This window comes from Pyrus communis, mitochondrion (genome assembly GCF_041283825.1).
Source record: "Pyrus communis mitochondrion, complete genome".
Lineage (NCBI taxonomy): Eukaryota > Viridiplantae > Streptophyta > Magnoliopsida > Rosales > Rosaceae > Pyrus > Pyrus communis.
Window position 1 is genome coordinate 270001 of NC_065229.1, and position 27500 is coordinate 297500.

The 27500-nt window shown below is 45.4% G+C and overlaps 3 protein-coding genes and 2 non-coding genes across 5 annotated transcripts in view.

Annotated features, from left to right (window-relative positions):
• Nucleotides 1-2808: 2808 nt before the first annotated feature.
• On the bottom strand, nucleotides 2809-3417 carry rps1 (ribosomal protein S1). Its single transcript has one exon. The coding sequence runs from the start codon at nucleotides 3415-3417 to the stop codon at nucleotides 2809-2811; it is 609 nt and encodes a 202-aa protein (YP_010438252.1).
• Nucleotides 3418-4135: 718 nt separating this feature from the next.
• On the bottom strand, nucleotides 4136-5194 carry rps4 (ribosomal protein S4). Its single transcript is given in 1 exon segment — nucleotides 4136-5194. A coding segment is annotated over 1 exon segment (1059 nt).
• An 11593-nt stretch (nucleotides 5195-16787) lies between these two features.
• Nucleotides 16788-17082, bottom strand: nad1 (NADH dehydrogenase subunit 1; one part of a trans-spliced gene, as the record gives it). Coding sequence (YP_010438237.1) covers nucleotides 16788-17082 — 295 coding nt within the window.
• Nucleotides 17083-24958: 7876 nt separating this feature from the next.
• On the bottom strand, nucleotides 24959-25032 carry trnH-GUG. The gene has a single exon. It is a non-coding gene; the product is annotated as a tRNA-His (tRNA).
• Nucleotides 25033-27461: 2429 nt separating this feature from the next.
• Nucleotides 27462-27500, top strand: part of trnE-UUC — a 72-nt gene continuing 33 nt past the window's right edge. The window contains exon 1 of the tRNA in view: nucleotides 27462-27500. This exon is cut by the window's right edge and continues 33 nt beyond it. This is a non-coding gene — a tRNA (tRNA-Glu).

The following is a 27500-nucleotide window of genomic DNA, read 5'->3' on the forward strand; positions in this document are numbered from 1 at the left end:
TACCGTCCTACGAATACTGTCCTCTAGCTTCTGTTATGAGTGAATTTCTATGGCCTATTTTATCTAAAAAGAAGCCCTGTGAAAGCGTCTGTAATGGGGAGCGGTCCATTAACGTTGCTTAATTGGCCTTAGCGTTTCGCACTAAGTAAGCAAGCTACCTTATTTATGTGCTCTAGTCGAACAAGCAAGCCAGCCTAGCAGAGTAAGCCTTCCCTCTTCTCTTCACTGGCTCTGATCTCATCAGACTCGTATCCAGCCTCTCTTTCCTCGGTCTCGGTGCTCGGTCCAGGAGAAGAGAAAGACTCGGATCCAGGGAGGGAAAAATACCGGTATCCCAGCTCCATTTCAAGCCTAAGCTCTCCCTCCGCTTCTCGATCCCCAGCTTCCGCTGCTAAGCAACCATCTTCTCTCTCTTCGTCTCCCACTCCTTCTCCCATCACTGGGTATTGGACACCAAGAGGCGGGTACTGAACCCCGAGAGTGAAGGCGATTCGCCGAAACCACAAGTGTTATCACGTATCTAATGCCCATTGACCCGCCTTCAAATTGGGTAGGAGATATGAGGCCACCGGAACCAAACCCTGATTCCGATTACTTTACTCCAGGGGGAACGAATGAGAGATAGGAAGCTCCGACCCAATGAGGGGCCCAGGAAACCCACCTCTTCTTCACCGGGATGAGAGGCGCATCAGACTCTGCATCTTCATCTCTATCCGTTTCCCGCCCTATCGAGTGGATCAACTGCTTTAGCAGCTAGGCCCTTCACTGCAGAGCATCCAATTCCCAACTAATCTATTCCGAACGGAAGCGATCGATCGAATGGAGCTAGCTTACAAGAGGAGGCCCGATAAGCTTCGAAGTTATCCCCAATGACGGATTTTTTTCATTGTTTGGAAGGTTTCACCTTCTCTATCGGGGCGCCTTCCGCCTCTCTTTCCCCCGTTACTGATGCCGCTACAGATGCTCCTATCAGGGTGATTCCTCCCATTGGGAAGAGAAGACAGGAGCACCCGGTCCTGTTTTTGGAGGTTCAATGGTCGGCTTCGGTCGGATAGATGCGTTGGGGTCGAGTTCCTTAGATACGTAATAACTAATTTTTTCATTGATGGATGGGAAGGTGTATAAAAGAGGAAAGGTAAAAGCGCTTATGGGGCATCCCGCCTCCCGAGAAGGTTGAAGGGATAGAGGAGGAACCTCTCTTTTGAGGAATAGGTTGGAAAAGCACTACCACCCTGGCCGGAAACCTAGAAAAGAGGTCGGTCGGAAAGGGCCCTTAGGTACTCGATATTTAGGATATGAAGAGGGGTAAGGACGGACCCAAAACTTCTATTCCATGGGCAACTTCTCCAGTGATCATCCAGCTAGAGCTTAACCTGGAAACCTCGGCCGTGGGATTACTTGCCCGGAGGCGGGGAGTACTACTGTTTGCAGGGAAAGCTTCTCGATAGCGCGACCCACCCTACTACAAAGGGCCGACCGCGACCCAATTAAAGAGGTCAGTCAAGGGAGTTATGATCGACCCAGCCTACCTGGAAACGATGAAGGCCATCCACCCACCCCCCGAATAGAAGCCGAGAGCGCTTACTACAGACAGAGGTGGAGTGGGGGCGACCCACTGAAAGATGTCAAGGCGCGACCAAAGGCCGGAAATCCTATGTCCAAGCGCTTCAGAGGTCAAGGGAGTTCGATCCGGCTACAACTCTCCTCCTTCCACGCACGGACAAGGATCTGTTGTTGAAACAAATTCATTTAGAAACAAATAAGTTCTGGCGCCGAAGGACTCTGTCCTTTGGATGGGGGGTGGTACCCTCCGTCGTGCTGATCGCTTCTGTGTCTTCCGGACACAGTCGTGGTTAGTATGTGCCTGTGGCGCCAATGGTGGTTTATAGATATGGCGAATATCTATAGATATACCATTGGAAACCACACGTTGTTCTTGTGGGTTTGGTAGACTCACCAGGACGACGCCTTAGTAACCAACTAAGTGCCATTCTAGGATCTCGCATGATGAAGTACCCTGTGGATGAGTCTGTAGCGTCTTTCGTCTTGTACCATCGGATAACACGTTGTTATCTACAACAACGTGGGGCGTGGAGCAAACCCCGCGACATGTAACACGAGATGAGTTTGGTAACTCTCTTACAGTGGGAACTTCGTAAAGCAAAGAACGAGGTTTTCATTCTTGCATGTCTACAAAACTCTGCAAAGTAATCGTTGTATCATGACACGGTTATTCGATGTTGTACTCCGACTTAAGCCACTACAGTGGCAGAAGATTTTAGAAGATCTTCGTAGCATCAAGGGGATTCTTTCTAAGGTCCAATTGATACTATTCGACGGTTATACTAAGGAGTACTGTATTGCCACTCACCTATTCGCTCGAAGAGTACTGAGCTTAGTTAGACGTTCAGGATTTCTGTCCACTGCCTTATATTTGAAGCAGTGTTCATCTTCACTGATGATCGCTTATGGTGGCGATCGTCGTGAACCTGAACTATTGTCTGTTCCAGTATCTCTGACTCGTCGAGGGTACCCTCGTATAATTCCCGCGTTCCATTGTCGCGTGATCTACGGTGGTGGTCCTCGGGCTGATGAATGCGTTCGGTTTTATCTTTCTGTATTTTCTTTGTATCGGATTGTTATCCTTGCAAAGAAGATATCAAAGAATACTTTTGAACCGTTCATCACTCCGATTAAGGATATGGATCGTGTGCTTAGGTTCGTTGGTGACCTTAAACAGTCTCTTCCTTACCTAGTTGCACGATACATCAAAAAAAAAAAAAAAAGTTCTTGTTTGATCTGCCGCTGTTAGAACACCACAATATTCGTCCTTTTGGGGTTAATCCTCTCAATGGTGAATCGATCATTCGATATCCTTTTTCTTATTTTTGGACGGAATGGAAGAAAAGTAATGAAACCCGCGATGGCTACTGAATAACCTCCTTTTACTTTCGCAATAATAAAGCCCTTTACCTTTGTATTCGTTCGCCAAATCTTGTTCAGTTCCATCCAAGCTCGGTTTTGTCTGAATCTTCGCGGAAGAAGAAGAAGCGGTTCACCAGCCACTACATCTGTGGATCCCACCAAATCATTAAACCTGGCGGCTGCTCGCTCTTTGATCAGTGATTCACCGGCCACTACATCGATGAAGAATCTCTCCAAAATCTGCTTTTTGATCAGTGATTCACCGGCCACTACATTCAGGGATCCCACCTTATTCTCAAACCTGGCGGCTCGGTTGATTGGCACTCCGGTAGGCTCATCTTGCATACAAATTCTGGGGGTCCCAGGTCCTGCATCCACCAAGAACATTTCTTCCCTTAAGCGTAAAACTTCAGATTGTAAGGCATTTCCACTACATAAGAAAAAACTTGAATTAGATCTTGGAAATGCTCGACTCAAATAGATGCTCATCATAAGCTTTTTATTAAGATTCACTTGTAGTTCCGCTTTTTCTTTTTGCTATAACAGAAAGACTTGTGGAAATCTGGTTGGTCCAACCAAGAAAGGCACGGGAGTCTTTGGGCATCTCACAGTAATGCAACCATCAAATCTTAATAAGATGTTGACCCGTTTTTCTTTTCTTTGCTGATTCCTCTCAATGAAATTTGCCATGTTGCACTAAGTTACTTATGGAATCTCAAATCTCTCTCGACGCCGAGAATTTTTTATGTGTCCAGGTCGATCAGAGGTTCGGCTTGCTTCTCCCCTACCCTTTAGCGTTCTGGGCCCCTGAAAAAATAAAGAAACCCGAAAAAAAAAGAAAGAAGAGAAATTGGGCCATGTTTTCCGGGAGAGGCCGCCTTCTCTCAGGCCAGCAGTCTTCTACTTCTAGTCGCCTGCTCAATGACGGGCTTCCCAGTTTCCTGGGCTCTACTCGCTCGTCTACGCTCCGACCCAGCAAGTAATAATTGAAAAATGATGTTTCCAGCCTGCATTAAGATTTAAAACTTGTCGTCACAAAAAGGCAATCAATCAGAATCAAGAAAAAAAAAGGAAATAGTGAATCAAGATCTAGATGGATCCCTATCTTTATCTCTACCCACGGAGATACCGGATAGAAATCTATCTATGAATCGATCTAGACTATCCTCTATCCGGATAGATATGCCCCTATGAGCGACTGCGCCGATCTTTATATGTTTTGGCCACGTCCGTTTCCGCTCCGAAGAGGAAGGTTTAGATCTTTCAATCTTATGTCGTGAGGGATGTGACCTATGTTAGGTCCATAAGATACCACAGCTTTTAGTGTTCTATGATTCACCTCCGAATAATGAGTAGGTAGTTCAATCCTTTTGATTCTTCTCTTCATAGTAAACTGATGGGGGGATGCGGAGCAATAGGTCGAATTTCTATATAAAGAAGAGTTGTAAACTATAGGACTTCTTGTTCGAGTAGGAAGATTTCGGTTTTTCTTGTTCCTTCTGTTCGATAAGAATAGGGATTTGAAATGATACAAATTCCTCTTCATTCTGTTGTGCTCAGCGAAGGAACTGCCTAAGCATACTTTTTCGGATCCAAACTTCTTTGTTCTTTCTAAGTCTTCTTCTTGCATAGAAGAACGCAACTGTCGCAAAAACCGGGATTTTAGTAGTAGGCGGCATCCCCTGTGAGTTTTGAGTAGGTGGAACCATTCAGCTTTTGTTCTTCTCCACATTCTTACCGGGTGATCCAGGAATTTGCCTATGATTTTTTCAACTGATATTTCGATATAGAAAGATCTCCTTATTTCTTCACCGCGGATTCTCGCGTCATTTTCTTGAAAAGATATTAGATCACCGTGGGACACTTTAAAATGAGTAATGCTTACCATTCCATTATTCACACAAACCCTTCCATGACTTATCGGCTGCCTTGCTTGAGGAATAGTTTCACAAAAATGGAGACGAACCGGAATAACGTCCGATCTTGTTTCTGGATTGAGTGGAAAAGGGATATATGAAGTTCGCTCTGTTCCTCTGTGCATCTCTGTGATGGGTAAATCCCCATGAAAAAGGGGCAACTTTCGTGTAGTTTGTGATTGGATGTAACTGTTAAGATTTTTTCTCGGATAAATCTTTCTCTTAATGGATCTCTTCTTGTTCCTCAATCTTCGGAGAATGCGGCGTTGTATTATTGTAAGTTCTCTGTTCCGAACATTTCCTGAAAGTAGACGACAAGTTTTAAATCTTAATGCAGGCACGGCGTATCTCGTTGAATCAGTCTTTTTCGCCACATCGGGGCTATGGGAGTCGAACCCAATTCTTCCACGACCCCCGGAATAAGGCTATAAAAAAAAACTTTTGAAAGGAACTTCGCGTCACTCCACTACATCTAGCCAAAGGAAATACCTTCATTCAGCTCCGAGCGAGAAAACGATTGGCTTGAAAACTGCAAGAGAAATTATTCTGAGTCAGAATGTTATTAAACGAATATGACAAGAAGATCGATCCCGTATGGAGCCACCGTCACAGTATGTCAAGCAACCTACCTTCCAAAATTGAAGGCGGACAAGCGCTTCAGGATCTTAATTACGGAGTGAGTTTCTGCTGCCCAACAGACTTTCCTGTGAAACACCATAAGCCGTCTCGTGGGCACCGTTTTCTTTTCTTCAAGTCCGGGTTGATAGGAAGTGGACAAAGTCCACCTAGGCTCGTTGGAGTGAGCAACTCTCCAGATCTATTTTCAACTGCCATATCAAAACGGTGCGCTTTCTATGCTTATATACATACGATTTTTGAATCCGAAGATTGGTTGGTGAAGGGAACAAGTACTTCCCGCCAGGAGAAGTAGAGTGAACTCCGGTCAGGAAGGTTTTCACCCCCAAAGGGAGAAGCACGAGGGAACAGTCCAGTCTGTCCTTCCTTTGCTTGAACTGGACCAAAGACCTCGAGAACGCCTGCCGCGAGAATTCACAGGTTCGTTCACTTACCAGCACTAGTTCGTACCTTACCTTAGAAAGCAAGCAGCCGCGACCTCCGGTCTGCAAGCACCTCTGGTCCTAAGCGCCCCCGGTCTCCAGGCTTAAGGCAACAGGGAGACAAGCTTGAAAGCCATACTTGCATTGGATTTTTTTTTATTTCCACGCCAATAAGAGAGTCCTTTTTCGAGGGTTGTGAGACCCCCTCGACCCTGCCAAAAGAAAGCATTTTCTCGAGACAGAGATATGACCTCGCTACCAGAGTTTTAACTCCAGTTTAGTTTGGACTAAACTAATAAGGATGCCTATATATACGAAATTCTAAATACAGGGGGCCCCTGGCCTTCCTATGTTTCCAACAACAACTGGCAAAAGAATGATTTGAAAAAGAGGGAACGGGAAAGGCTTCGCTGATGTACTGACCAAACAAAGATAGATTTTTCCAGTACGTGCCAATATAACTCTTATTTCTTACTTTACTCTTCTTGCTCTACGCTCGGGATCCTTCCCTCCCTAGGTACTCAAATAAGAATGGAAATTTTTCTGTAAATCCCCATTCAAATCATCATCCTCTACTTATTTATCAATTTCTTCTATAGGCGTGAAATAAAGTATATTATTGAGGGCTCCTCTCTATATGAAAGCGCGAAAACATGCCTTCTTGGCTCAGAAAGAGGGCATATCATATAATCAAAGTTATCCCAGCTCGACTCGGATATCGAATAAAAGTGGATTTTTTTGTAACCAGCTACGGAAATCCATAGATGGATTTTGAAGAGTAAAACGTAATCGAATGAATCGATGCCGCCCATGCCAATGATAGAGTACGACATATGAGCTCAGACCCTTATGTGAACTTACCTGCCCTAGCCTCCACGCACGTGCCGATGTCCGCCCCGCTCCTCTATTTTCTTTCTGGCATATTTTACTAATTCCTTATTTTAAGTAAGGTATCATTCCCCTATGAAATAAATAATTTTTTCGCATGTGGATCTACCTCTCGCCTGAGATCTCTGATATTTATTGCTTTAACACGTCCTCTTACTAAAGAAATACGACCGACGATACAGACAGATGTGAGATGCTCGATAGAGGTTCCCTATATTGGAGAGTGGGAGGGGAAGTCTCTTTTTACATAACATAAAGGATGGGGATGAAGGACGGACGCCCAGCCCATGCATCCCGAGCAGAGAGCTAACCGGATGTATTTGAATAAAAGAACGAACTCAACCGAAGAACTACAATTGAAACAAGACCAGGATTTAAAAGAAGAGCAAGAAAAAACAAGATATATTTTTCTCAAAAAATGAAATGGGAACCAACAACAACAAAAAGCGAAACGAAACAAAGATAGAAATCGTGAAAGCGAAAAAGGGTAACGTAGCTGATTTGCTGATATGTTCTAAGAATGCATTACTATCTTTGATTTTTTCGATGGATTCCGGATTCTGGGCTAGGTACCTAAGTTAGTAACTAGCATAGGGGGGAAAGCCTAAGACAAAGAGTATTAAAGCTTAATAAAAGCGTAAGTCCCCCCCGAAACCCCATGCTCCTTCGGTACGTTCTTTATTTCGTTCTTTCATGTGCTTTCTGGAAAAAACATTTTCCTTATACCATCGCTCGAAGGGCGGATCCACGGAGCTACTATAACTATAAGATATAAGAAGTAGAAAAAAAGCCTACTTGGAGCATGTTCATCTTCCTCTCGTACGTTCATGATATTGCTTTCGCATGGCTCTTAAAGGCTCAACTAAATGAACTCTAATGGACTTAGCTTGCTCGTGTAACAATTTCATACCGTCTTGCTACCTTGACTTCAGACTTTTTATATATACCTTTGTCCTATTCTTTTATCGTAAACTTGGCTATTGCCATATACCTCCTCCTTCGGGTAGTAGAATATGAAGTTCTATTAATTACTCCTTATGGTATCGTATTCCCCCATTCACGCCTCTGTTATATGTTCTAATGGAATTTCCTTTCGTAGGCTCAAAAAGTGGTCATTCTTCAGATCTTTGTTGATTGGCCGGCCGATATGGGATAACCTATTTGAAACAAAGAGATTTGTGTAACGGCTTGGTGTACCGAACTTGGCTTATAAATTCTCGTATTATACTGCATCTGCATCTTCATAAAGAGCAAGAACGGCATCCGCCAGCCGAACAAGTAAGGGATTCCTCGCCCGGTGTGCTGGCTTGGCTCCAGCTTTGGCCTCTTGATTGGCTATTGCCAGAGAAGACATATATGTTATACCAACAGACGGAGCAGACATGGCAAGATACAACATATTAAAGAATGAGCCAAAACCGAACAAGCAAGGCCAAAGCCAAATGTCGACCTAAACCTAAGAGGGGACGCTTGCGGGAGACTTTCGAGTTTCCCGACAGGTCGATGTACAACCGAAGGGTGAATGCTTTACCAAACCCGTGTACAACTCCTTTCCTGTGTATTGATTTCCGCTTATTACATGCTCGGTTTCCTAAATTCTTTCTCCACGGCACCCCCGAAACAAAAAACCAGAAAGCCAAGATCTCTATAAAGCGAGGGAAAGAATACAGATGTACAGCAGAGAAGGAAGAAAGACGAATGCTATGAGAGCTTAGACGGAATATGAATGAAGGATTGAAGCATCTGACCGGGCTCCGGAGATGAATACCGAAAGAGCTTACCGGATGCACCATCGACCTCAGACAGCTCGACCGGGCGGGGGAAGAGCTAAAAAGAAAAAAAACGTAGTGGGTGAGCAAAAAGCAAATACCAATGAAGACCGGACCTGGAATTTCAAACAAGAAAACGTAGTAGCCTAGCCGGGGAGGGAGATTCTCCAGCTCCACTCCTTGTTATATATATAGTTGAAAATAGAGTGGAAAACTACGCTTCAAAATCAAGCCCAAAAAACGATCCTTTTGAAAGGTCCTACTTTTCTTGACCCATTCAAGCCATGAAAGTTACCTTTTGGATTAGAAAACATGGCCTCTGGTACTCTTTCCTGGGTTGATCGAAGAGCTGCTAACAAAAAGGCGAAGGCAGGATTCACAATAAAATAACCGTGGACGGATTGAGCCAATGTTTTAAAAAATTCCAATACCATAAGCGGATTTCACTTCTATTTATTATAGATTTTGCACCTTCAAAAGAAATCTCGAAGGGAGGGTATATTGAATTACAGAAATCGATTCCCGTGTACTTCTTGCTGCTACAAGGCAAGAAAGATAGAGGAACTAATTCAAGACAGTCATTTGTGGACGGGAAGAGTACGACCGGACCGATCTATCTCATTAAAGGATTTTGTGGACAGAGGGCACAGACCTCAGACCGATCGATTAAACCCATTATTGTAGAGTTTACCGGGGAAGTATTGAATTAAAGTCATTCATGTGTGCCGATTTCCTTATGGTTGACTTAACAATTGGGATACTGGTTTCACCGTACTTATAATCCATCTTTCATTATATGCTAATTTCAGTCTATTAGTTCATAGCGAAGCTCAGCTGGGCTGGAGGGACAGTCTAACATACACTGTATGTAGGGCTTATACACACCTTTAGTAGTTCCCTCCAAAACCCCTGTCTTCTGCCGGAGAGAGAGCTTGTTGGACGGATAGAGTGAATGCGGGAATGGCATAGAGGAATGGTATAGTACTAAAAAAAAGTAAGAAGCACGGGAGCCTGCGGTTGATATAAGAAGTACTTACTATCTTTCCCAAACCCCCCCTGTTCTGCCTACCGACCTTAACTTCTCTTTCTAGCCCCTCTACGCTTACCAACGCCTGCATTCCTTTGATTGCTTGTTGTACTCCTTCTACCGTATTCCTCTGTCTTTGCATCTCAGTCCCGGATCGGATCGACTATAAGTCTTCTTTGCTATAGCTTGAATCCGTGATCGACCTAAAATATATTATAAAAAGTCTTTTGTTTGCTGGCTTGAGTCCGCGTGATTTATTTCTCTTATTATAAGCGCCGAATCCCTACCTCTCTTCTTGTTGCTAGCAAATGGGAAAAGACTACTTCTTGGGCTGTGGCCGACACCGGAGAAGACTAATTAGAGATTTGCTAAGCGAACGAGCCCTAGCTTGATCTAAGTCTTATACATTAATTAAGCACAAGCAGCCTGACTTATATGCTCCTCTTACCTTGCTTTATTACACCGTGCAGATGAAGCCAAGGACATCCATTATCTATAACAAAAATTCCTTACTCTTTAAAGTAAGCAAGTAAACTGCCTTGAGAAGACCGATTTCTACACGCTACGTTGGGGCGTGAGACAAGCTTCGTAGGACCATCAAGGGGCAGGCCAATTCCGAAAGTAGAGACGATAGAAAACAGGCGAAACTCACAGAAGAAGACAATAGGCAGATGGGGTCGCGAGACCCAGGCGCATGCATTGGATCACCATTGCGGAGACGGAAACCATGGCTCCAGCAGAAAACCCTAAACAGAAATCCCTCAATCAAAAGCTTCTCTTTGTTTTTTGGTGCATATCTTCTTTGTTCGAGAGCTTGATGAAGACGTGCCTTGGATCTACCAGAGTGATCGAAAGATCCCCCCTCTTTCGAGCAAGGAGTTGGGTTAGCCGTCCCGTTTTTCCTCTCTTGATCTACAAGCTGCTTTGCGATAACTCTCTTATGTTCTTGCTCAACTTCATGCATTAAAGGTTAAACTATCTTGTGCTAATTCTAGTTACCAATGGTTCATCCGGCTAAGAGGAATAAAGAAGCTGTGCTGAAGACAGAGTCTTGAGAATAGAGTTCCGAAGCGAAGCAGAAGAGGGAGGTGAAACCAACACCCTTTGAACAGATGGAAGTCAACCCGAAGGCAAATATTAAATAACAGAACTTCCAGGTGATCAAAGTAGATTGGTTTTTTTTTCATTCACTTAGATGGTGCATCTCATACGATGGTTCTTCCTACTAAGATCCTACAAAAGGTAGAGCACGAACTCCGGGGGATATCTTAAGGAGAACCGCTTGCGCCGGCACATCACTACTAAGAACGGGCCTGGGGACGATCAATCACACAGACCCACACTTTATTTGACAGGCGCAACAACTCGACTTTAGGAAGTAGTACCGCCATTCAGCATTGGTATAGGAGCGGAAACTCCTTCTTCAATCCCGTCTGTCTCACTCGAGGAAGAAGGTTCAACATCCGGATATCCACGGACAAGGAAAGGTAGAGAAGAAATCTACTACTTTATGAAAGGAAATTCCCATTCTCGCGTAGAGTAAAGAGACGTAGACTAGAGATCGATTGCAGCTTATTCTTTCTTATCATTATCATTTTTGTTTTAGAGAAAAGGGCCTCGAACAGAGGCAACTTAAGATACATCCAACGCATGAATTGAAGTATGAGAGTATCTGTTCCGAAGCGAAGCTTTGTAAGGTTCGTTACTCTTACGATAGAGCTGGGGAACGTGTTTCACATTTACCACACTGAATCTTGATCTAAGACGAATGCGCTTTTTCAAGCTTTTTCCAACCCCTCAAATCACTGCCTTTCACTCGGGCTTCCGGTCACTTAGAAACCTGGAAAGAAGACGGAGTCAACGATTGGACTTTTTCATTCACTTAATTGGTGCATCTCATATGATGTTTTCCTTTGGCTGAGAGATAGAGCAGCAACGTCCATTTCAATTATCACGAGTTGCTGAGTGAATTGATGGATTCATTTTTACTCTTATTATATATGTTATGAATCGCGTGTTTACCATCTATCCCAAGCTACCTAGACAGAACAGGCGCACCTTTTCATCTTTTCTACTAATGTGATATGCGATCTCAACCTTTGAATCCCCGGATGTAATGTTCGAACGGTGCCGCACCCTAGCGGCTTGTGAACTATTTCACCTTGATCCTACCTTTTGGGCATTCATTTTAATAAGTCTTGAGGCTTGCTTCTTCCATACGGTTTTTCGACTCAAGTCTTTTAACCGCTGTTTGGGGGGGGCATAGGACCTCCAACGTAGCATGGCCTACGTACGGTATCACAACTTTGATATCATATCATGGACTGCTGTTTAGAGGCGGATAAGACCTTTTCATATTGTTTTTGTTGGGGACATCTTAGCGCAGAAGTCAAGGGTTTCAATCGACTTGATGCCGACCTTCGTGCATGATTTCTTCGTGAAGATGACAGATTCCCATGGTTTCCCATAGGGGAGAGATGAGACTTTTTATCAAGCATCACCGGCCCCGAAGAGCTATTACTTATGTGAAACCGAGGTGCCACACAGCCCCAGCTTTGGCTCTACGAGCTGAACCACTTTTCCCAGAAGAGGGGGCGGTTGATCATTTAGGTTGTTTGTTCAGCGTTGACGAGATCTATGGTATCGATGTGTTAAGTTGTTTACTCCCTAGGGCGGGAGAAGAACGACACGAACCGAGCAAGCAAACCATCTTAAGTAAGAAAAGAGGCCGAGTCTCTTCGGGCGTATGGAGCAAACGCGACTATGTTTATGCCTGTTTATGTTTATCTCCCTAGGCGGGGGGGACCCCCAGCTAATAAGGGGTATGTTTTGAGATCTTTTCATTCTAAGTATAGAGGGATGGCTATTGACAAAAAGTACACCTGGATGGATTTTATTGGATAACGGGCCGCTAAATTTTTTTTTTTTTAATTCCTCAAAAAGGGAGGCACTCATTAGACTAGTAATCAAAGTACGTAAATCGCCCACAAACAAATATGTTTGCTGGCCCAGCTGCTACAGCTCCAAGAAGAAGTCCATTGCTTAAGGAATTGCGCTACCCTTCAACTACCCGGAGGAACCTTATGCCTGCATTTATTTCTGCGTAGGAAAAAAGGATACCAAAAAGTCGAAAGCGAAGAACAAGCAAGAATAATCCAATCAACATAAAGTAGAGCTGCATCAAGCCGAGCCAAGCCAGGCGAATAACAGTTACTTATGAAACCGATCAAACATATTCCCTTTCTCAGCCAGAATAGAAAGTGAGTGAACTACCTCTTTAGGGAAGCCCTCAAGTAGCGGCCCAACCCATCCTATAGTTATTTCTGTGCTTCTAGAGGCCGGTGCAGACCTTAGCATGACACATTGTACCTCCGAGGCTGCGAACAGAGCTTTAAATGACTTATTTCGATCACTACGCTCTTTTGGATTGATCATGGGAGATAAGGGCTCAAGACTTGTTGTTAATGATAAGCCAGAATCCTTTCTTCTATTCTTTTTGTAATTTCCTATGCCATTTGGGAGTGAGTTCGAATCACTATCACCTTCGGTGCCTCTAGTCCTGTGCTTTAACCATTAAGCTAGCTAGATAAAAGTCTTCGGTTTGCTGTAACAGGCGCATAATCTGATCACTGAATTGATGCCTTACCGTCCCCCAGGGCCGGCGGAGCTATTTTCACATCCTCATCTGTCTCCGTAGGGCGGGCTTCCTTTCTTTTAGGTTACCCTGATGCGGGTCTCTCTTTTTAACAAACTACTGACCGGCTTCCGTGCCGTGGATCAGCTGTTGACGCAGAAAGGGGAATTTGAAACCTCGTTCTCCTGAGATAGGCGTATTGGAACTTACCTCTCGGTATGGGTTGCCCTCTAGTTGGATACCCGCGTTGGCCGTCACTGTATTTCAAGTTGAATGAACACGAACAAACTCTACTGCCCGAAAGTCATATCAAGGAGTCTTTTCGATTAGTTATATATAAGATCGTGAAATCACCTCCGGAATAGTCATGGTTTGGAGTCCCCTTTCCCTAACAGAATACCGAACCCTCGGCATATCTTCAGGTTGAGAACTAATGTACTACTTGATCGGAACAACTATGCTCCTCTGGGCAGCGGCATTCATTCTATTAAGTTACTCTCAGTTCCGAAATCTGCCATTGTTCCACCAGTGGTGTTCCGGCCCTTATCAAAAATGTTAAGTGATAAAAAAATTAAGGGGCACTTGTTCCTACTAAAGAAGCAGAGGCAATAGAGGCATAGGTGGTTTAAGAACCAATCCGGAGCCGGTTGTTTACCTTGTCGGCTCGGAACCAAAAGCATCAGTATAAGTCCCCCAGTTGCAGTTTATTCTATTGATATAGAGCCAGCTAGAGTATAGATGGAGGCAGCAGAAGCAGTGGTTGAAGACCCGGTTAATCAATGGAAGCAGCAGCCCACAAATCATTTAAGAAACAGGGGCAGAGCAAGCAGAGGCAAAGGCACCACCATCTCTACAGCATTCGTTTCAACAGCAAAGGCCTAGTCAGAGGCGGGTAGAGCAGAAGCGAGGAAGGCAGAAGCTTCACCAATTTTAGTCGACCCAGAAAAAAGTAGCAAAGGGAGTTTCCGCAGCATCTAGTGGATCAGCGTCAAAGGCGGATTGAATCAGATCCAATTGACCCAGTGGAAATGCGGATACAGCTGCATCTAAGCTAATGTAAGTTGTTGATTCCGCTCAGGCCCAGCCAGAGCACCAATTGAACCAGTCCTAGCCAGCATCCCTGTTGTTTCGAGGAGGCGTTCCTGTTTATGTTACGAGAAATGGCTATGTTTTGATAGAGTGCATTGCCTGTTGTTCTTAGCATCCCTCTCTCACGAAAGATGTGCAATAGTCTTTTTTGTTTTTTTAGAAAGGGTTTACCCCTTGTATCTCCATAAACACCATTCACAGACCCGTATACTATGCAAAGGCAAAGAGATATTATATATATTATCTAGTGGAGGGGATCATAATCAGGTCAAACGAAGCTCGATAGGCGTCCATGCATAGCTCAGCGCCTAAGAAAAGTTGCAGTCCTTGACCGAGTTGACTCATCGGTTGTAGTTCTACCAATTTTTTTTTTTTATTCAGTTGAAGAACCACCAGTTTTTTTTACCACTTGCAATCCGAGTAGCAGATCAAAATGCTTAGCTACCAGTAGCATCCGAGCCAGATCTTAACCAATGGATCCTGCAGCTTTACCGTATTCCCTATTCCGGCATTAGAATGTTCCGACCCTTGAATGGATTTCTCAATTCAACATTGAGCCGGCCCCGCTTTCCTCTCCCGCGGCAAGAGCTCGTTCGCCAAGTCCGAACTCCCGCTTTATCGTCGATGACGGCTCTCTTCGATGCCAGCAACCGCGTTTGACCCTTTCCGCGCTTTTTTCAATTTCCTTACATTCTAGCTGAAGGAGAGACTTTACCTTTACTTAGAGAGGGGCAGCAATACTACGCTCTTCCGTGCTCGTAGGTTGACTTCCCTTATGCATCCAGCCGCTTCACTAATGTGAATAGGTTATAGAGAGGGGTGGGTTGGTTATATACTCTTATGCGCGTTCCTTCTTCGAACCTTTTGGTATGTATTGCCCCCTAACTATAGATCAGATCCACCAGACGAGAAACTCAATTCCGCACTGCTGCTGAGTCGTCGGACTTATCCACCAAGGGATTCGTGGAATTTCTGTGGATTGCGTTGGAGGAAATCTACCAAAGCTAGGCAGATAGATAGACTCCTTTCCCGCTGCTAAGGGGGAGCAAGAAACTAAATCAAATGATTGTTTTTTAATCAGCGCCCCTTTTGGGTATGCAGGTACTAAGAGTCTTCTCACTACCAACCAGCAGACATCGTCTGGCTGGGTCTTGCCGGTATCAACAACAAGAAAAACGACCAAATGGAAACAGCAACTAACTATGGCTCTTGGCCCAGACAACGTCCTAGGCGTAGGGGAGATCGGAGCAACAGGGAACGCCTAGACGACGTTTTTATTCCTGGGCTGCAGTAAGTAGATCGAGAGGTCGTTCCGCCCCTTGTCCCCGAATATGGGTAATATGTTCTCAAAAAAAAAGTTGCTCCAATCTGACCTAGCTGGCGAGCGATCCCAGTTCGCGGCAGAGAACAAGACAGCAAGCGAGCGTACCTTTGTTCGCTTCTTCTCCACCAAGCACGGAAGTTTAAGGATAACTGTAGGTCGGTGGCTGCCTAAGGAAACTTCGATTCGATCCGCCCCCCCGGCTGGGAGGCATCTACCTCATCCCGATCACAAGGAGAGGTTCACCATGATGGGGGTACTTCTTTTTTTCCCTTCCGGAAAGAATGAAATACATAGGGGACCATTCTTTTGTTGCGGCATGCTCCTCAGATTTACGGATTCGCAGGGGGCCTCAGGCCCCACTTAGTTGACTGACAATGACAAAGGCTTGCGAAACTAAGCAGGGCCTTTTGAATTGAATCTTAAGTAGTCTATCAGTGGTGCGAAGCGGCTTTGCCCCTTTTCAGTAGGGGGGCGAAAGGTTAGACCTTAGAAAGTCAGCGAACTGCGGTTCTTCTATGTAGGCGTTCCCCCCTTGACTCTCCTAACGTCGAGCTAAGTGACTTCGTAACCTTTTCGTAGCGTAGTAGAATGAAGGCTACGCACCGACGCTCTCTTATCTATTAGCCTAAGCGTCTTCGCTAACTCGCTCGCCTAGTATACCCTACTATACAATACATTAGTAGGGTAGGCTAACTCAGCCGCTTATTTCAAAAAATGTAGGGCTAAGTAGCGCCTTTTCCTTTTTGAATAACCCATTCTCATTATCTTTCATAAGTCAAGTAGGCGAACCTATACTATAGGTCCTTAGTAGGCGTTGACAAAGAAGAACAGCCGGTTAAAAGACAGCGAATCTTTTTTTTTTTATATTATATATATTATTTAATATAACGATATATATAGGCCAGCTTGACAAGCTACCCTTCCTCTTGATCTGAGGTGCGAAGAGAAGCATCTCTTTTTTATGACTTCCACTTATCGATCCCGGCCCGTAAAAGTGACCGACCGGGGCCCTATTGATGAATGAAAGAAAGGGTTTATGAGCCCTAGCCCTGTAAGCCCACACCTGTGTAGAGTAGATCGTTCAACACCTGCGGCACAAACCCATTTTTGACCTATTGGTCCTAGTATCATAGGCGACCGAACGGCCGCCCCCTAATTACTAGACCAACCTGCTATAATAATTCCATAAACACCTAGCGAAGATATGGCAAACAAATAAAGTAGCCCTATGTTCGAATCTGACAATACCATACCATAATCAAAAGGTACAACGGCCCGAGCAACCAGACTTAACATAAATGTAGTCACTGGAGCCATTCTAAAAAGGGAGAAATTAGCACTACTTGGTGAAATAGGTTCTTTTAGAATCAATTTCAAACCATCTGCTAGAGGTTGTAACAATCCGAACGATCCCACTACATCAGGACCCTTTCGACGTTGCACAAAAGCCATTACTTTACGTTCAGCTAGCACTAAAAAGGCTACTCCTAGTAGAAGTGGTAGAATTATTCCAAGTATTTCGGCTGGAACTGCTATGTACGTTTTCGATTTTCTATTCACTCATGATCTGGCCTGGTCGACCCGATCATGATATTTCACTCATGATCTGGCCCGGTCGACCCAATCATGATATTGAAGGATGGGACCTTTTCTCGAAAAACTCCGGATCCAGAGAAGAGTTGAAGATGGTGCAACATCGAATCCTGTCACCTTACTTCGAATGGAATCTTAGCCCGCCTCACTTGCTTTCTGTACTGCATAAGGGCCATAAGGGCATAAGCGAAGTCAAGGGATTTCCTTCTAACTAGTGGCTGAGAGTAAGCAAGCTACCTTCATTCAACAGATTTGTGGTTGAGTCAATAACATGCTCTGGGTCGGGAATCTTTGCTCTTCTCTTTTGCATTTCCGCTGCCTGCGTTCTTCTTCGTGTCCGTCCGTATCGCAAAGCTGGTCGACGCCAGCTGTAATGGTTGAAAATAGGGGGCCAACCAAGACCCTACCCTAATAAAGCTTTGTTCGATAAAGCAAACGATTCGTTCCGACAACTTCGGACCAGATTAACCCTTTTGAATTAGCCGATCTTACAAAATGGATCGGGCGGGCTGGTTGGGAAGGGGTGATTTGCGGAGAAAAGAATCGCTGAGAGATAGATTCTACTATTTAGTCAGGACGAATGAGTGGCTGTGCGGCATGCTCCGGAGGAGATTGACCCTTCCCCGAGTCAGTCCAGTCGGAAAGGGAAGGGCCCGCTGTCTAGACTGCATTTCGGGAGTTTGAACACCATCCCATTTCAACCAAAAATACAACCCTGTCAAAGGTATCTAACCTTCCTTCCTTATGAGTGGAAATCCAATTCCGTTTTGTCCTTTTTGCATAAAAATCAAGCTAATATATATATTTCTTTTAAACCCGTTCTTCCGACCCACAGTTTATCCTCCAAAAATGACCTTCTCCAGTCGGGGAACGCATGAGATATTCTACTAAACCAAGTAGGTCCTTGAGCGGATCCCACGTTAGCCCCAAGACGTTGGTCTCTAACTAGAAAAGTAAATGCTTGAGCTTGAGTGAGAAGGGCCTCCCCCCCGCTGGTATTTTGCCTGTATGGTGTTTACCGGGTGGGACCCTCGATCCAGAAGGTATGCCACTATCAGCTTCTATACATGTCTGCCTCCCTTGAAAGCTCTTGGTGCTGCGACTATCACCGGTAAGTTGCGTCGGATCAACATCGGGATTAGAATCAACTGCAAAAGAAACTAAGTCAACACCTATTTGCTCTGGATCTACTGGCCCGGACGCTTGAATCTATTCCACCGCAAACAACCGAATATACTACTGCAGGATCTTCCGCAGCTTCTGTTGTTATTGCTCCCACCTGTCACCGCGCCACCTCAGCAGCTGGGATTGGAACTGCTTCCGCATCTGGTACTCCCCAACCTTGTCTATCTATCCTTAGAAGTAGGGCGAGTGTCTAAAGACCGGGTTATCTCTCTGAATCAGGTTATTCACTGGGCTGTTAAGCCATCGAGTCTTCTAGGGTTGATCGACCCGTTTCAAGAGGATTCATCCAAGACTCTAGATCTCGTTAATTCTAAGGTAGTTTACTTGCTTACTTGTTAGAGTAAGGAAGATGAGAGGAGGGCAGGCTTTAAGGCATATATAGTTGGCCGGTTATTTGTCTTTCCCATCCCTGCAGCTACTGCAGGTGCCAGGAATTCATGGATTCTCTGGTAGAGGGGAGGTGGAATTATTCTATTGTGGGCTGGCTTAAAAGAAGCTCCCAATTGCAGTAGGAGTAGCTACTTGTTTCATGGCTTTAATTTGAGCTCTTCAGATCCTGAATCTCCATAAATGGGTATGACTGGTTAAGGTGACCAGCTTTGTGCGGCAACCGCAAGTTAAGGTACTCTGGATTTGTTATAGCGCCACCATTTCACAATATACATTGTCCGGGAAAGCAAGTTTTGGGATTTCTGTTTTGTCCTACTGACGCTCTTCTATGAAAGTGGAGGCTTTACTTTAACCGGTCTGTTAAAGTCTCCTTGCTACGGCCTTTTTTTATATCCCTAGCTCGGAGGGTTACTCGAATCTTTCGTTTTTGTACTCTACTCGTTCCTTGAAGGTCCAATTAATTAATAGTAATTGGAGGACGGTTAGTGTCTGTTCTGCATGACTCTGGAACGTTATAGCTAAGGAGCGGATTTCAGGGTCCCTTGACTTGCCAAATGGTTTCCGGTATGCCTATACAGTAAGTCTTTACGCACATGATAGTGGCAGCCAGGATTCTACAATAGGCGGCCGCTGGAAAACCCGACTTAGCGAATCACTTCCAGGCTGGCATTAAATCTTTCTCGTGCCAGTGGCTCTTGTGCGCCCCATTTATGCTGGTGGCATACCGTACCGTATTGTGCTGAACACTCACAAAAGCCGTGGCCTTCCGCTATGTTAGACCCTCCCCTAGAAGTACAATGGTTGGTCCCTCCGGAACTGGTAATTTCCGTTTGACTTGAAAGGAGCCTTGTTCGGCAGGTGCGCAGCAAGTATTCTTTCACAAGTTTGGCGCAAGTCGTACCTCCTTAGCTACTTGTACTAAAAAACTAGGGCGCTATACGGAAGTTCGCGCCTGCTTATCCCGGCTACAATAACTATCGAACAGCGATCCATCTGAAGAATGGCGCTCGTATATCCGGTCTGTACTTTCCCCTATTAGAGAAGGGCGGGGTTTGGAACCCTCAAGCAAGACATGATCCACATAATAAGACATCATAGCGCCTAGAGATACAGGTACGGTTCATCGCGTTACTTATCCAAGCGTGTTGCCGGATAGTCGGATATGCCGTACTCTGATTTTTATGAGGTTAGGAACCATTTGCCGTTACCAGCATTGCTCATTATTAGGTAACGCATTCCCGTTTATCGATTTAAAGGTTAGGGTGACACGTTGTCGCTTTCGCTTTAATCTTTAATAATGAATGATATGGAGTCATGCAAGGAGCGCGCTTTACTAATATAATAGAAAGGGGCTTTCACCATCTATTTCTGCCCGAACTCTTTCTGAGTTTCCCTCCTAGCGAACGGGGAAAGCTTATCCCTCACTCGCATTCGCCTAATCGAGCAGAACGCCACTCGGCGCTCATCCTACAACTGGTCCCGCCTATAGTTATAGTGTCGAACACACATAAGTATAGGTTTTGTTGTCCTTACGACGGTTGTCAAAGACCGGGGCTTTGCACTTCGCGACCCTATCCGAGTATGTGCTTAGTGCAACGCCCCATAGAACAATGAAGTAATGTATCCATACGAGCTCCGGCCCTCAGCAGCTCGAAAAAAAAAAAGAAACTTGTTCATTTATGTTACCTGTTGTGGACCTTCAACGTTTCACCTTTCATAGATCTGGGAAAGGGTTTGGGAAGTGACGTTGAGGCTGGGCACGTGCGATAAGTAATAAAGAAAGCAAAGGGAAATCAGAGGAGTTAGAGCAGGGAACAATGGGCATCCCTGCCTGGAAAACTAACAGTAGAGTGACGCGAAGGACCTCTAGCAACTCTACTACCGCCTTTCCTACCAAAAAGCTAACCCAACCGAAGGAAATTACATAAGGTCTGGAAAGGGCTGTAAAGAATAAAACTCCTTCCTCCCCTGTTCCGGAGATAGATATAGCCCTCTCGAAACCTAGCTGTTAGAGTTTTATTTTTGTGGGGGGGTAATAATAAACTAAATCCCCGAACGGGTACTTGAACCCCTCTCCTGCAAGGTATAGAACAACTAAGGGTACTGGTCCTGCTCGCTTTGGTTCTGCTCCTGTGGTGACCAAGAAGCAGGAGCTTGAGCTCAACCAGCCATTGATAATCACTTTTTTGGTTCCCAATCGGGATGGAGATTCTGGTCCGGTGTAGGGGACACCTTATTCATGATCTAGGGGTCAAATGTAGCCTGCGCTAAGCAGGGAGAGCTCCTCTTTGGTTCCATCTGTCCACATTCTTCCCTTCCATCCAGGGGAATTGGGGCTTGATTGTTCCGTGTAGTCGATTCGCTAATTACCCTCCATGAACAGAGTCCATGAGCTCGGGAAGAGAAGTAGGGCCTTCGGTCAACCAAGAGAGGTCCAGCCCTTCCTGATCATTCTCGTTGCGTTCTTCTTTCGAGCTGATCAGTCAGCTTCTAGCCACCCAACCAATCCTGTTGATCCTGACCTACAGAAAGGGGTGAATGAGGTTCTGAAAGAAAGCCCTCATCCGTGTTTCGGTGACCGGGAGAGTCAGCCGGAGATAGGTCTGTGCTTTCATCATAGGGTAGCTCGTCAGTACCAGGTGTTGATCAGTCATCCAAAAGAGAGGAGCTCCGAGGACCTGTTTGACATCTCATTCAAGAGAGAGTGAGTCATCCATCCAATTCCTATGTTCACAGAGGGGCCCGAAAAAGAGAGTGAGTGAAAATGATGCACTACACGGACGCCATTTGGACCCTACGAAAGCAAGCCCCGAGCTGGTCCGTACCAACCAAGAAGATTGGCTTCATTTGCCATGTTGAGGGCTCAGAAGAAGCTCATGTTGGAAAGCAAGCATGTGCAAGAACCAATCAGGATACAAATCTGGGGTCTTCCTGGATGGATTGACCTACGACTGATTTACTCAGGCCCTTTCCCACTGACTTCTTCCTTCATTCGGAGAAGTCATCAGGAATGGAACCAGTGGAAAGTCGTATGCAGAAGAGAAGTGCAAAATGGGCAAAGACGAAGACTTTGGAAGCGAAAGACGCACCGATTGACGCTCTTCCAGCCCAGCTGCTGTTTATTGAGCTCAAAGTGGATGAGAGAGAGGCTTTTCTATGCTATGGTCTTCTCAATTGCCTAGTCTCGGTTCAAAGACAGTGGAAGGATCCATCCATCAGCCTTTCTATCTCCACAGCGCTGACCTGCGCTTTCCCACCTAGTTCACCGACCTCACGAGTCTGATTTGGCTCTCTATTGTCCACCAAGGAAACTCCAAACAATTCTACTGCGACTGAGCGATCTCATCGATCTGACCTTCCTACTCGGTATGGAAAGGACTCTTGACTGACTCTGAGACTAAGTCTTCTGACTTGGATTGGCATACTGGGGTCAATTCCATCCTATCCTCTTGAAGCACCCTGCTTCCTTACTCTTTAAAGTAAGCAAGTAAACTACCCTTACGTATAGCTAAGGTTTTTATTCCTAACTCATCAAATCAAGTAGACAGACTTCTAGGTGACGTGGCTCTTTCCTGACATCATCACACCCCGGATCCGCTTAAAAAAAAAAGGAAATAGAAGCTGCCTTACTCTCATCTTTTTGTCGAAATCTCTATGAGCTGAATGATGTCACTCGAGTGTTGAGCTTTCAAAGGCTTTTTCAAGACCATCCAAGGCTTTCCATTCTGCAAGGTAGTTTACTTGCTCGACCATAGGGAGAGGTAGCTTGCTTACTTAGTGTGAAACGCTAAGGAATAATTAGCACTTCAAAGAGGTGGGACTCTCCTTCCTCACCGGGGTGGTGAACTAGGGGGGAAGGAACATTCCATGCATGGAATGATAGAACAGAACGGCCGACGGCTACTTGGGTTAGGCGGCTCAGTGAGACAGGGAAGGGCGAACGAAGTGGTAGTCAACTTCTATGTGCTTAGAGCGGGCATGGAACACAGGATTGGCCGCCGAGTGTGTAGCGCTAGCTTTATCACAGTGCAGGATAAATTTATAGCGAAATGGCACCGCTAGATCGCGTAGCAAGTAAGAAAGCCATAACAGTTCAGAGGTAGTAAGGGCGAGTGCCTTGTACTCTGCTTCGGCACTGGACCTGGAAAGAGTCGGTTGCTTTTTGGAAACCCAAGTCAGTAGGTTTTTCCGAGAAATACGCAGAAGCCCGTAGTGGACCGTCTGCTATCGGGGCAGCCAGCCCAGTCGGCATCGGAGAATGCAAAGAAGGTGGTTAACGGTCCCGGAGTGATGGTTAGGCCAAGGCCAAGAGAACCCTTCTGATACCGTAAGATGCGTTTTACAGCCCGGGGATGAACGGTGGTGAGAGCGTGCATGAACTGACAAACTTGATTGACGGCATAGCAAATGTCAGGTCTGGTGAGAGTGAGGTACTGAAGGGCGGCAACATACGATATTCTGTTGCATCAGAGAGAGGAGCACCGTCGTATGCAGAGAGCTTTGAGCCAGACGCAAGGGGTGTGGGACACGGCTTGGAGTCTTGCAGTGCGAGTAAGCGGATCCAAGGTGTATTTAGTCTGAGTCAAGACTAGAACAGTCGATGTACGTTTGGCTTCGATTCCCAAGAAGAAATGAAGATCACCAAGATCTTTCATGGCGAAGCGCGCACCCAGTCGCTGAATGAAAGAAAGGAGACGAGAGGAGACTGAGGCAGGACGGTAGTCCTGAGAAAGATCCTTCTGCGAACTGCTCTGTGGCTGGACAGGAGAGAGGTCAACAGCGGCAAGGATAGGAGACTGACCCATATACGTGCGAGGTTTGGAACCCAACAAGCGAGAAACTTTACTTAGTTTAGGAACTCGTCCATCCACGGGGCACCTTTCGTAGTGAGGGAACTCCTCTGTTTTTAGCTTGACGAGCGACTTACTTTAGTTTCCGAAAAACGCATAAACCCCGGGATTTTCGTAAAAGAGGGACTTGAGTGACTCGCCCTAATCAAAAAGCGGGAGAGGGGCGAAGAAACTCGATCGGTTACTAGAGACGAGCAAGGGCCAGGGACGCACTCGACGAGCAGACGAGGGACGAGTGGTAGGAGCCGACAAATAGTAGTGCCGGTTCAGTGAAGTCAAGTCTTTACGTCTATAGGGGCTCCCCGACGATCCCGAACCTTCAAAAAGTGAGGGGTATGTGTTGTTTCTTGGCACTCTCTTTCTTTGTTATGCCAACCTAAAAAGAGATAGGGATACGGGGCTTGACTTGAAAACAAACAACTGGCGCTGCCCCCCGCGGATAGGGCACTTTTTGCCCTTAAGTCCAGGATACGCAAAAAATTCCTCCAGAACGATTGAGAGTGGATTTCTGGTTCGATAGTGTCGAGAAGGTGGAGGGCCACCGGTGACCGTGCTTTCGTAAAAGCACCATTGGGTGGTGGTTCCTCTCTTTTCTCTTGAACCCCGAACAAAAAAAAGATCTCGCCATCAGCTCGACTAAGAGTTCCGAATCTAAAAAGTAAACTGAACTTGACTTAAGACGAAGGAACCGAGTGCCAAAAAAAACCGGTTTCTTAAGGCTTCAAACTACTAGTCATTAAGACTACTATGAAAGAAAAGCAAGGAAGTCCCTTTCTTGACTTGGCCTGCGTGCATTATACCTACACCCTTTTAAAAGAACTTTATTTCAATTTCAACAAAGCAAAGAAACGAAAGCATAACTCTTTGCTTGTTGTCCTCTTACTCTTTTAGCCTGCCTTGTGGGGGTCCCCCGGGTGTCTACGGCGGATCCGATCGGTCTCGTGATGAAGAGAAATCTTTTCCGATCTTCCACTAAGAAATAAGAAAGGTATCGTCACGACAACTAAATTTGCCCGGTAAACTACTCCGGGGCTCCCCGTGGTTTAGTAAAAAGGAGGGGAGATTTTATCTGGGTCATTTCATTCATTATGAACTTAAAAGTGTAAGGCCGATTAGTGAGGTCTTAAAAACTTCATACAATGAATGATCGGCAATTCTATTTGTGCTTTCAGCAAGTAGGCGACGCGAATCTATGGTTTTTATCAATCGGATACCATACCAATTGCTTGGATGCGTTTGAAAGCCTCGAGATGACTTGCAGAAAAAATTATTTTTAGGTTTTTCCGTAACAAATGGTCCATTTATTGATGGGCGAACGACGGGGATTGAACCCGCGCGTGGTGGATTCACAATCCACTGCCTTGATCCACTTGGCTACATCCGCCCCTACCCCCACACAGGTTTAAGTCTCTATCTACGATCGGATCCTTTCCCCCATATGACCGCTATCAAATATAAGCTTTTCCTATACTATAGTTGCAAGTCTATTGTTGTGTTTTGGAATTAGGGGAAGCAAAGCTTCAACAAGTAGAAGCTTCCTGGCAAAGCTTCAAACAAAGAGGTTGGGCTGTTCACTTCATTGATTTTACTTAACTTTACTTAAGATTAAAGATAGGGGCCGGGCGGGCAGTGAAGGCTCGTTTAGTAGACAGCAAGCTACGGCTTTGACGAGCAGCAAGCACCTACTCCTAACAAAATGAAAAGCAGCAAGCGTAGCTTGAAGAAGCGAGCCCCTTTCAGAGAAAGCCATTGCGCGCTAGCCCCCTGTATAGGGTTCCAAACCTGCGCACCCCTAAACTACAACAAGCTTTGAAGCCCCTACTTATTTTATTTATTTTATGCGATATTTTTAGAAGTCCCTTTCTACAAAACAAACCTTTCTATAATATAAGGGAAGCTCGAAGAGCTTTCTTCGCATGCTTGAGCGCATCTTTCCCCTTTCTATTAGTAAGGTTTTCAAATTAAAGTTTACTTGCTTACTTTAAAGAGTAAGGAGAAACTTTAATTTTATTATTGCGGGGGCGCTAACGAGCAAGAAAAGGCCCCTTACTATAGATAGGCTAAGGCGCCTTTACATTATAATAGAAGGCGCTTCTTTCTCAAAGTAAAGTTTCTCGCTTGTTGCTTTAGAAAGATTGCAGGTGAATCTTAGCTCCTTCCTTCAGCTGGCTCCGCCCTATCTATTCATCTCTTTTTTCAAATGGATATTTAGGGATCTCTTGTTCATAGATCTTGAAACCAGATCAATATCCATTTCTCAATATATCTATCTATCGATAGAAAGATATAGATCTCTTCTATCTGGCCATATCTAAATATGGAAGAACCAACACTTAAAGGGCGTACCGACGGAAGGTTCTCACCCTGTCCCCGACATTGTTCTCCGACGATGCCCCCTGGGCGAAAGGGGCCACCATTATCTTTCTTTCTTCAATCGTTCCGATCAGGACAAGTGGGTTGGTTCGTTTCGTCCTTCTATCTACGCAATTCTCTGTCTTCGTTCGTGATCATGTTGGGCGAAAGGTAGTTGTAGAGGAGCGGCTGTGAAACGGTGATTCCCCCCTTTCCATTGAAGTAGGGGGGCCTCCTTCCCCACCATTCCGGCCTATTATTGATAGGGATTTTACCGATGCTGAAGGTAGCTTGCTTACCAAGCCACCCACTTGAGAAGCTAGTCGCCAGAAAGAAGCGACGAGGAAGCGAAGCTGTCTACGAAGCTTTGCTTCCCCCCCTCCCCTGTAGTCGTAGTACTCGGCTCGTCGCTATTTTGATTCAAAAGGTAACCGACTTTTTCTCCGGTTTCCGCAACCGTAACCATTTGTCACTCCGATTACTTCATCCATAAAGCTTTATTTATTATAGCGGTACGCTCTAAAAAAAAGTCAAGGATAAGCTTGCATTCCAGAAGCGGTAGCTTCCCGCCTCCTTCATTCCTACCGCCTCCTTCGGTGAGAAGTTCCCTTCCCTTTTTAAAAATGCCGGATTGGTCTGCCTCAGCAAATGTACAAAGTGGAGCTGCCTGCTGTTTGGCTGATCCTCTTCTTCCCATTCGGGTTGGGTTGATCCAGAAGTAAAGTAAGAAGGAACGGAACCGCTGGAGAGTCGTCTGCGGTTCACACTTGGGCAAAGACGACTTACTTTTGAAGCGGAACACGAACCTATTTCCGCTATTCCGGGTTCTTATTGAGCGTAGCGAAATCGAGGTTTATGATAAAGTCAGCGAAGTTTCTATGGTGTTCTACCTTTGTGTAGTCTCGGTCCACAGTGGAAGGCTCCGCACCTGAGCCTCGTTAGACTCAGCGGAAGTGTAAGGTGTAAGTGAAGAGAATAGAAGAGATGAAGTCCGTCCCTTAGCCTAGTCTATATCTACAGCTGACGCAACTCCGTACCGACGCCTCACTACTACTTAATTAATTAACGGCTAAGCGATTTCATAACCTGAGCTTTCCTTAACCAGCCGACCTTACTTCGTAACCTTAGCCTCCCTTTCTTTATAGTTCGACTAAGTGACTTCGTAACCTTAACGTACTTTCTTTCTTACTTTAGCATAGGCCTTCGCCACTTCAAACAGGCGCTTCGCCCCCCCCTTTTTTTTTTAGAAAGGACGGGGCCTTACTTATTCTGTTCAGGGGGGATAAAAGACAAATAAAGGGATCCGGGGGCTTTATGATCGTAGAAAGGGGAGGGGGACGACCCGCCGAATTCACATCAGAAATCGACAACATCAACACAAACGAAATCTTGAATTGCGTATAGAAACAAAACGAACCACTTCTATTCTCGGAGCTGAGGTATATGAAGAATGGCTTTTTGGTCCCTTTCGTCCAGTGGTCAGGACATCGTCTTTTCATG